We start from the raw sequence: 10,521 nt of genomic DNA, 5'->3' as shown, positions 1-10,521 counted from the left end.
GAAGCTAATGCCATTTTCATTCTGCCTGAAAAACTTCTTCCATGTTTCTTGTAGTGTGGGATCTTATGCTGAAAATTGCCTTCCATGCTTGTGTGTTTAAGAATGTCTTTAGTTAGCCTTTTTATTTTTATTTTTATTTCTATTTATTTCTTTATTTTTGAGGCGAAGTCTTGCTGTGTCGCCCAGGCTAGAGTGCTGTGGCATGATCTCGGCTCACTGCAACCTCCGCCTCCCGGGTTGGGGTTCATGCCATTCTACTGAGTCAGCCTCCTGAGTAGCTGGGACTACAGGTGCCCGCCACCACGCCTGGATAACTGTTGTATTTTTAGTGGAGATGGGCGGGGGAGGGGGGTGCAGTTTCACTGTGTTAGCCAGAATAGTCTCTATCTCCGATCTCCTGACCTCGTGATCCGCCCACCTTGGCTTTCCAAAGTGCTGGGATTATAAGCGTGAGTCACCACGCCCGACCTAGTTAGCCTTCATTTTTGAAAGCTGTTTGCTAGAAATAGAAGTCAAGGTTGACTTTTTTGATTCTTACAGTACTTGAAAGATGTTACTCTATTGTCTTGCTTGCATTGTTCCAAAAAGAAATTTCCTGTAATCCTGATCTTTCTTTCTATGTAACATGTGCCCCAACACCCCTAATTACTTTAGAATTTTTTATCAATGGTTTTGGGTTATGAATTATGGTGTAACTTGATGTCATTTTCTTAATATTTCTTTGAGATTTGTGAAGCTTCTTGAATATATGAATTACATTTTTCATCACATTTCAAACTTTTTGGTCTTTATTACTTATGTTTTCTTGTCCTCTCCCCTTGCCTCTCTCTCAGAGACTTCACTTTCAAGTATATTAGGCTATTAGAAGTTGTCTCACAGCTCACCATTGATATGTTCGTGTTACTTTATTTTCATTTTTTAATATTCTGTGATTCATTTTGGGTAGTTTCTCTAGAGCTATGTTTCACTTTCATTCTGCAATGTGTAACCTACTATTATCACCATCTAATTCCATCTATCACATTGTAGTTTTCATCTCTACAAGTTTGATTTAGGTCTTTATTACAAGCTTTGTGTCTTTGGTTAACTTTTTTTTAACAGCTTTTATGACAGCAGTAAAGTGTAAATTTAGTGGTTTTCTGTATAGAATTGTGCAACCTTCACCATAACCTAATTGTAGAACATTTTATTTACCCCTTTAAAAGAAATACTATATCCATTTGCAGTCCCTCCCCATACTCTCTCAACCTCTTATTCCCACCAATTCCCAGCCCTGGACAAGCACTATATAAATTCACTTTCTGTTGCTATAGATTTGTCAAATCCAGACATTTAACATAAATGAAATAATATATTATGTGGTCCTTTTATAATTAGCTTCTTTCACTTATTATATTTTCAATGTTCATTCATATTTTAGCATGCAGTAACCGTTATTTAGCATGTAATAAAGTTCTCTTTATTACTGATTAATAATTCATTGAATGAAAGTATGTGTTTTCACTCACCAGTTAATGGGCCTTTGGGTTGTTTTTACCTTTCAGCTTTTGTGAATAATGCTGCTATGGATGTTTGTGTACTTTGTGTCTCCATGTTTTTATTTGTCTTAGATATATCACTAGGAGTGAAACTTCGACTCATATGGTAACCCTATGTTCAAAGCCTATGCACCATTTCACATTCCCATCATCAACATGAGAATTCCACTTTCTTTACATCTTTACCACCACTTAATCTTTTTTATTATAGTTCTGATAATCTTTTTGAAGATAGGGGATATAGTTACAATAACTGTTTTAATGTCCTTGCCTGTTGATTCTAACATTACTTCAGTTCTGATCAGCAATTGATTTTTCTCCTCATTATGTGTTTTTTTTTTTTTTCTTTTTGCAAGCTTGGTAATTTTTCATTGCATGACATATGTAAATTGCACTTTAACTGGTTGGTGAACATTTTTCTATTTCTATAAATACTACTGAAGTTTGGTCTTGTCATCTGTCATGGTTTGTTAAGTTTGATCCATTTGGGTCTTACTTTTAAGAGTTAGATGGCACTAGAGCACTGATCAGCTAGGACTAATTACTGCCTACTAAATAATTACTAAACAACTACCAAATTAAGACTTTTTTTGTGTACTCTATCCAACGTCCAATGGACTATGAAGTTTTCCAGCCTGGTTAGTGGAAATAGTGACTATTTCTGACCCTCTGTAATGTCCAGATTTTTCTTTTTCTTTTCTTTTTTTTTTTTTTTTTTTTTTTTGAGAAGGAGTCTCACACTGTCACCAGGGCTGTAGTGCAGTGGCGCAATTTCGGCTAACTGCAACCTCAGCCTCCCGGGTTCAAGCAATTCTCCTGCCTCGGTCTCTCGAGTAGCCGGGATTACAGGCGCCCGCCACCAAGCCCAGCTGATTTTTTTTTGTACTTTTAGTAGAGACGGTGTTTCACTATGTTGGCCAGGCTAGTCTCGAACTCCTGACCTCGTAATTCACCTGCCTCGGCCTCCCAAAGTGCTGGGACTACAGGCGTGAGCCACTGCGCCCGGCCATGTCCTGATACCTTTAAAAATCTTTTGGCTAGTTTATTGAGACACATACTGCTCAGTACTCAGCTGAATGAATACCGAGTTCTCTCTGAGCAATTCTCTTTCTCCCGTACTCTGCAAAGAACATTACCTACCTTGGTTTCCCAAGAATATCAGTTCTATTTTGCCAACGCAGGCAATCCGCTGGGCTCTGCTTGAGTTCACTCTCCTGCATCTCATCTATAAAACGTTAATATCTCTGAAAGCAGCTCGCTTTTTGAGCTCAGATCACTTGCTTCCTGTATCTCCCGGATCACTATTCTTCTTTACTGATTCCCAGCGTCTTAGAAACAGCCCCACTGTTTTTCGGGGTTTTCTTTTCTACAGCAGTAGTAAATATTTTAAATAAAGTGTCAATGCTGTAAGTGTCCCCTAAAACGCAAACTCAAGGAAATGCTTTCCCTCTTTCGAGCAGAGCAAGAACTTCACAGCGCGCGGCCGAGTTCAAACCCCACTTACAGTCTCTGGCACTGCGTACGGTCTAGCGCGCAGGCGCAGAACCCGAGCGCGCCTAGCCATAACCGCGCTTGCGTCAAGCAGCGAGGCACGCCAACGTGCGAATCTGCGTCTGCCAATTAGAGCGCAGAATGGTCGTTAATGCCCGCCCACTAACCCCTGCAGCCAATCGCCTACCCCGGCGCGAAGTCTACTGTGAATTCAAAGTATACCTAGGGATTGTGGGAAGGCGGCTGAACGCGGCACCTAGAAAGATGGAGGCGGCGGAGACAGAGGCGGAAGCTGTAGCCCTAGAGTAAGTGTTTGCGGCCAAGTGGCAGCTGGGGGCGGGCCTGGGAGGACCTTGTGGGCCCCTATATGTAATGATTGCTGCCCTCGACCCTATACAGCTTTTGAGGTTCGACCCTGCCGTGAATTGATCCTCACCCAACCTAAGCAGTCCCGTCTTAGGTTCCTGAGGTGACTGTTGCCTGCTCCAGGAGTACGGCCTTTGGGGGACCGTTCGCCGCTCCCCACATCCACATACTCCACAGGATATGCTCTAGGAGACTGTTTCACTTCTGTCTTCTTGTCCCAACACGACACATTCCCAATCACTTCTCATCCCCCTCCCTGGCCCCTCGTAGACTTCTCGAGTCCCTAATAATGAAAAATCCTAGAGTAGAGCCAGGCATCCAGCCCTCTGCCCTGAGTCCTTTCTCAGCTTTTCCAAGACCCTGCCCCAAGGCTGGTGCTCACTGCCAGAAGGGATCCCAAGGCCCAGCATTCTTACCCTTCCATGCATATCTCCCTGGCTTCCTTCACATCTTGACTCAAATGGTTTCTCTTCGGTGAGACACTCCCTTTTAAAATCTCAGCATTTTTCTCAAACTCCTTATCTACTAACCCTGCTGATTTTCCTTTGGGCACGTATTACCACTGTATGCCCTCCGTGCACACCATTCTGGTTGCAGGCTGTAGGCCCTTCAGGCCCTTGTGTAAACTCTGGTCAAGGCAAGACTCTCAATAGTATATATACTGATATACACATCCACATTTGTGTACACACAAGAACTGTAGAACTAGCATCACAAGAAACTGCCATTTCCTGTGTTTCCTTGCCCCTCCAGGGTCCTGACTGAGGTGGCAGGCATCCTGGAACCTGTAGGCCTGCAGGAGGAGGCAGAACTGCCAGCCAAGATCCTGGTTGAGTTTGTGGTGGTATGTATAAGATGAGAGCGAGCCTTTCAGAAGCCAGGATCTGGTCCTGGCTTCTCTTATTGAGATACAGGGCAGCATTAGCAGAGAGCAGACTTTAAGGAAACCTGTAAGGAGGTAAGGACGTTCCCTGTCTCTGCCCTCCCCCTGAGCAGGACTCCCAGAAGAAAGACAAGCTGCTCTGCAGTCAGCTTCAGGTAGTGGACTTCCTGCAGAACATCCTGGCTCAGAAGGACACTGCTAAGGGTCTGGACCCCTTGGCTTCTGAAGACACGAGCCGTGAGTAGGCAGGGGATTGGAGTAGCATCTGGCCTGAGTGGGGAAGGAAGGAGGATTTCAGATAGGTCTCCTATTTGACTGATGGGAAGGAGGCCCAGTGTTGCAAGGAGGCAGGCTAGCAGGCCACCCTCACTCAAGTTCTCATTCCTGGTGGCTCATCTCAGGACAGAAGGCAATTGCAGCTAAGGAACAATGGAAAGAGCTGAAGGCCACCTACAGGGAGCATGTAGAGGCCATCAAAATTGGCCTCACCAAGGCCCTGACTCAGATGGAGGAAGCCCAGAGGAAGCGGACACAACTCCAGGAAGCCTTTGAGCAGCTCCAGGCCAAGGTACACCCAGGGGTCCTGAGTACAGGGAGGGAAGGGCAGTCAGATAGGAAGAGGGAAAGAGTGAGCAAGCTGAGTTGTGCCAGCTTGCAATCTCCCAAAATTCCAGCCAGAAAAAATAGACTTCTTCTCCTGGTCCCTTTCCCTTGCTTATCTGCAGAAACAAGTGGCCATGGAGAAACGCAGAGCAGCCCAGAACCAGTGGCAGCTACAACAGGTAGGTTCATCCTCCTAGGAGAATATCCCTTCCACCACCATGCCATCGTATAGACTGTGTCCCCTGTCTAGAAAACCTTCATTTTGCTTCCTTCTTTGAGGCACTATAATATAAATACCAACATGGGCTTGAATCTCAGTATCACCACTTACCACTGCATGACCTTGGGCAAGTCACCTAACTTTCTGTTTCTTTATCTAAAATGGGGGCAATAATACCACCTACTCTAGAGAGTTATTAAGATGATTAAATGATCATTACAGCAAGGGCTTAAAATACTACCTGGCACATAGCAAGTTAAATAAGTGTTACCATCTTTGTGCCCCTTCCCTCCAAGAATGCCTCACCCTAGAACAGCTCATTCTGATCTTTCCTTTTCTCTAGGCCCCTACTCCACTCTGAAGTGAATAGAGTCCCTTTTTTCATCATTGAGCCTGAGCCCTGAGCTGGGTGTAGGCTGGAGGGGTTGGAGGGATGGTTCTAAGACCCCAACATCTGATGCATAATGTCTGCACACTCACTCCTGGCAGGAGAAGCATCTGCAGCATCTGGCAAAGGTTTCTGCAGAGGTGAGGGAGCGTAAGACAGGGACTCAGCAGGAGCTTGAGGGGGTGTTTCAGAAACTTGGAAACCTGAAGCAGCAGGCAGAACAGGAGCAGGACAAGCTGCAGAGGTAAGGTTGGGAGCATGGGTTGCAGATTCAGAATGGTCCAGCTGAGATTCCTTTCCTTCACACTTACCTCCTCTTTACAGGTACCAGACCTTCCTCCAGCTTCTGTATACCCTGCAGGGTAAGCTGTTGTTCCCTGAGGCTGAAGCTGAGGCAGAGAATCTTCCAGATGATAAACCCCAGCAGCCGACTCGACCCCAGGAGCAGAGTACAGGAGACACTATGGGGAGAGATGCTGGTGTGTCCTTCAAGGTAAGTGAGAGATGGAACAGGTGGGCATGGGCAGGCAGGTGGAGACAGAAGCTGGGAGACTGGTCTTACCCAGTGTCTATACTGTATTTCTCCAAGGCTCTCAGTCTACAACCTGCTGGAGATGCAAATTTGCCATGACTTCCCGGAGGACAACAGCATGGAGAAAGATCCTAGAATAGGTCAGACCCAACTTAGGCCTTGGTGTCCCTGGACTGCAGGTGTGAAAGAGGGAAAGCTTCTCTCTGCATCTGAGCTCTGCTACCCATGGAGCAGATGGATGGTGGGAACAGGAAAGCGCTTATGTTACAGTTTAACACCTCATTCCCTTGCTCAGCCCACCCAGAGCTAACCCTTGTCTTCTTCCCCAGGCCTCTGACTTCCCTCACCACCCCTAACCATCATTCCAGGAAAGACTGTGAACTCCTGAGTTCAGCCTGATTGCTGAACTGGCATCTGTGGATTAAAAGCCCTAGATCTCTCTCAGTTGCATATTTGTTCATCTTCATGTGCTGGCAGGAAGAACTATCAGTACAGATACTCAGAAGCCAGTAACATGACAGGAGCTGGGACTGGTTTGAACACAGGGTGTGCAGATGGGGAGGGGGTACTGGCCTTGGGCCTCAGGGGTTGTTTCCCCCTATGATGCAGACATGCTGAATTTAATTCAAGGAGGAGGAGATTGCTTTAGCCAGGTGGTTATATGTGGGAAGATAATTTATTCACTAATCCAAATTTTATTCATGGATCCAAATGTTTGTTGAGTCCTTTCTTTGTGCTAAGGTTCTTGCTGTGAACCAGAGCTGTAACAGTGAGCTCATCTGACTGTTTTAGGTTGTATAGCCTGGTGTTAACATTCTTAGTGTCTTTTTGTGCCTTATCTAAAACATTTCTTGATCACTGGTTTCAGATGTTCATTAATTATATTCTTTTCAAAGATTCAGAGATTGCCTTTTGTCATCCACTATTGTATGTTTTGTTTCATTGACCTCTAGTGATAGATCGTTTCCTACTTTCTGTTTTCAGATGGAAAAGATGTACCTTTTTTGTAAACCCTTATTTTGTAAACTCTTATTTTTATCAGATGATCAACTCATGTACTTGAATATTTGTTTTCTCAAATAAATATTTAAAGCTATACATTTATTCTGACTTCCTTTATTTTCACAATCATTCAATTCATAGCATTTTCTATATTCTGTTATAATTATTTCGTTGATTCATAAATTTCTTTGAAAAATAATTTGGTCTTCTATTGATTGTGGGAAGATAATCTAAGTTTAATTTGGTCAGAGAATGTCATCTATTTAACAAACTTTGAAATTTGGTGAGTGAATTATAGCCTGGATGTAGTGATCTTTTTTAATATTTTACATAGGTTTGGAAAGAATGCATTTTAGATTGTATATAGTATTTTCTATGAGATTACGTTTGTAATTTTGTTTCAATTTATATCTTCTATATACTTAATTTTTTGTTGTCTGAGTATCACCTGAGAGAGGTGTGTTCAAGTCTCCAACTATGATAGTGGATTTGTTCATTTCTCTTTATAGTTCCATTTTCTTACATATTTTGCAGCTCCTTTATTAAGGTATATGTAAATTTACATTTATATTTTTCTTCTGAACTGAACTCTTACCTTTGTGTGGTAGCCTACTTCATCTATAGGCTAACGTGTTTAGCCTTGAAGACTAATAGTTTTAATATTAATATATCTTTGTCACTTCTTTTGGTTACCCTTTGCTTGACATCCTTTCTCTTGAATTTCAATCCTTTTTTAGTTTCAACCTTTCTTTATATTTACCACTTGTATACAGCATTTAAAGGGTTATTTAAAAAAAAAAAACTCAGTTTCACATTTGTCTTTATGATTTTCTAGTTGCGTCGATTTTTTATTTGCTTTTTCTTGGTTTTTTATCCCTTTCATGCCTTTTTTTTTTTTATTGTTTTTTCATGCTTTGTTTTGTTGTTTGTTTTGTTTAGAGGTCTAATTTAGACCTGCTAGTTTAGCTTTCATAGTTAGCAATGTCTCAAGTAAGGTAAAGAATTAAAGACTCTTGATCCTTTTCTTAATAAATGAAGCCTAAACAGCTGTAACCATTGATAGATCATCCCACTCTAAACTATTGAGGTATTTTTGTCCAGTTTATTACTTCTAGCCTGTCTGTATATTCATAAATTATTTTATCCAGTCAATGCTTTATTACTAATTTATTTACTATTTTTGCCCACATTATTTTTACATTTCAGAGCTTTCATGTGGAATACTTTTTCCAGCTGAAATAAATGTCTCAGAATTTCCCTTAGAGTTTGTAAACTGTATAATGCTTTAAATTTTACTATGAAAATATTTTTATTTCATCCTCATTCTTGAGCAATGTTTTTATTGTGTAGAGAATACTTGGTAGGTAATTTGACTTAACACACTGAAGATTAACTCACTGATTCTCTGGTCATCTGGTTTTGGTCCTTGATGAGAAGTCAAATGTCAGTTTAAAAGCCCTTCCTATAAATTTTTTTTACGAACTTGGTGCTTATAACACCTGTATTTAGTGCTCTATACTTTTACTATATTGTGAATAGTTTGGGACTCTGGTTTTCTTATTTATTCATTCATTTGGCTTGCAATTAATTGCGCTTTCTAAATTGCCACTCTTTCAACAATTCTGGAATATTTTCAGCTTTATCTGTTTAAAAAGACACCTCTTTTGTATTAGCTTCTTCTAAGATGCCAGTTAGACATCAATTAAATTTTCTAACTTTTCATGTCATGCAAATTTTCTTTTGTAGTTACCATTGCTCTTTCTCTTTAGATTGCATTCTAGATACTTTTCCTAAGTCTATTTTAACTTTATATACCCAAGCTATTGTTTTTTCATCCATTTCTTAATTTTTGATCTTTGATTTTCATTTCATTAAGTTGTATTAGATCTCAATTTACTACCGCTTTTGGATATTTTCTTCTGGCTTACATTTTGAGCTTTAAAATTTGTTTTTTTTTAATTTTTAATGTATTTGACTATATAGTAGGTATACATATGAGCTTATTTTTTATTATCTTAATATATGGACACTTCGTTTTCTTTTTTGGAAAGGTTCTTAATATATAACTTTTTTGGCCTATCTCATACTCCCTGTTTAATATAGTTCATGTAGTTTTACTTCAAGCTGCCTATATTTCCTGAATTATACCGTTATGGCCTGATACAAACATCAAGAGAATTTGTGTTCACTTCTGTCAATAGCTTGTGGGCATTACCTATATAACGCTTAGAAATGTTAAAATGAATGTTTTTAATGTTTTTTATGTCTATGTGCTATCCCATTTTTCATTCCTGTTGTTTGTTATTTTTCTTATTAGTATTTCCCAGAGGTGGCTTTTCTACTATATATGTCTTTCAAAAGTACAGGTGTTGGCATTATTTTCTTTAATGTTGCTTTTAATACGTTCTTTTAATTATTTTTTGTCTTTATTATTCCCTTCTGCTTTATTTTTTAATATTTGTAGGATTTTTAAAAATTAATATTTGATAATACATATATGTTCTTATATTCCAACAAATGCATTTACATATTCACATTTTAATTTGACCACCACTCTGAGAATAATTCATATATTTTAATACATAGGCCATTCATTATTTCTAAATAGATTATAATTTTAGTATTGATTTTATTTTAAATCAAGGAGGTCCCTTTTGTTGCTGTTGCCTCTCAAACGTATTGGGAATGGTGTTTAGTTCCTCAATGGATTTAAGATAATTTTCTGTTATTTTTAATGCACCAAATTTTGTAATTTTACTGTGCTTTTATTCCATTTGCTTCAAATGGTATGACACTTGTGAATATTGTTCCTTAAAATTTACTAGTTACATTAGGGCTTATGTATATGCGTAGTCATTATATATGTTCTTACAGGAAAGAGACTTTATCATTTTTGTTCATCACTAAACCCACAGGTTCAAGAAAAATCCTGATAGAGGGTAGATCCACAGACATTGGTGAAAATGCAAATGGTTGACAAAAATGAAAAAGGAACACAATGCATACATGAGGTATTCCAGATTTTTAGTGTGTCTTGGAGGTTTGTATGAGATTTCACAGAGGTAACACTCAAAAAAACGTTTTACTTCTATATTATGACTTCTACTACATCCATTTTTTCCAAAATACTATTTTTTTCTGATGGAGTTCTGAACATTGAAAATCATTTAACACATTGCATTCAGTATTTCTGACCATTTTTACCTAACCGGTTACTAGGATGAGTTTCTAAAAAACAACATGAGTGAGATAAAACTTGCTCAAAGGTACCCCCCTAAAATTATTAAGGTCTTCTATATTTATGTGACTTATTCCTATCAGGTAAATATTCTTATTATCCTGGATAGTGTCAACAAAGCTAATACTGCACATTCTGTCTGTACAGTTTTGAAATTTATAAAACTAAGGTTTCATTTCTAATATTCTCCCCTGCCATAACAAGATGGGGATTTTCCACTGCTCTTTATCTCTTATAGTGCTAAACTTGTACTTTTTGCA

At 39.6% G+C, this 10,521-nt stretch overlaps 1 protein-coding gene across 4 annotated transcripts; it reads left to right on the top strand.

The window, feature by feature from the left end:
• Positions 1 to 3,233: 3,233 nt before the first annotated feature.
• ZWINT (ZW10 interacting kinetochore protein) lies at positions 3,234 to 7,125 on the top strand. Of its 4 annotated transcripts, none has more exons than XM_030941366.1 (9): positions 3,234 to 3,334; positions 4,149 to 4,239; positions 4,392 to 4,515; positions 4,680 to 4,846; positions 5,004 to 5,060; positions 5,591 to 5,629; positions 5,851 to 5,982; positions 6,079 to 6,161; positions 6,351 to 7,125. In XM_030941366.1, the coding sequence occupies exons 1-8, from the start codon at positions 3,294 to 3,296 to the stop codon at positions 6,118 to 6,120; spliced, it is 693 nt and encodes a 230-aa protein (XP_030797226.1). In that variant the 5' UTR covers positions 3,234 to 3,293; the 3' UTR covers positions 6,121 to 6,161; positions 6,351 to 7,125. The 4 variants fall into 4 exon arrangements, with proteins under 4 accessions (XP_030797226.1, XP_010378576.2, XP_010378578.2 ...); XM_010380274.2 differs by having other exon boundaries at positions 5,591 to 5,733; positions 5,814 to 5,982; XM_010380276.2 differs by having other exon boundaries at positions 6,079 to 7,125.
• The last annotated feature ends 3,396 nt before the right edge of the window (positions 7,126 to 10,521 follow it).

The sequence above is a fragment of the Rhinopithecus roxellana genome, chromosome 11, assembly GCF_007565055.1.
Source record: "Rhinopithecus roxellana isolate Shanxi Qingling chromosome 11, ASM756505v1, whole genome shotgun sequence".
Taxonomy (NCBI): domain Eukaryota; kingdom Metazoa; phylum Chordata; class Mammalia; order Primates; family Cercopithecidae; genus Rhinopithecus; species Rhinopithecus roxellana.
The sequence above is the reverse complement of the archived record's forward strand: the minus strand, read 5'-3'. Positions and strand labels throughout refer to the sequence as shown.

Bases quoted from the DNA above. Each gene is read 5' to 3' on its own strand.
- ZWINT (XM_010380274.2), top strand. From the start codon at position 3,294: ATGGAGGCGGCGGAGACAGAGGCGGAAGCTGTAGCCCTAGA. The intron at 4,240-4,391 runs GTATGTATAAGA...CCCCCTGAGCAG, and splicing joins TCCTGGTTGAGTTTGTGGTG to GACTCCCAGAAGAAAGACAA. The intron at 4,516-4,679 runs GTGAGTAGGCAG...GGCTCATCTCAG, and splicing joins GGCTTCTGAAGACACGAGCC to GACAGAAGGCAATTGCAGCT.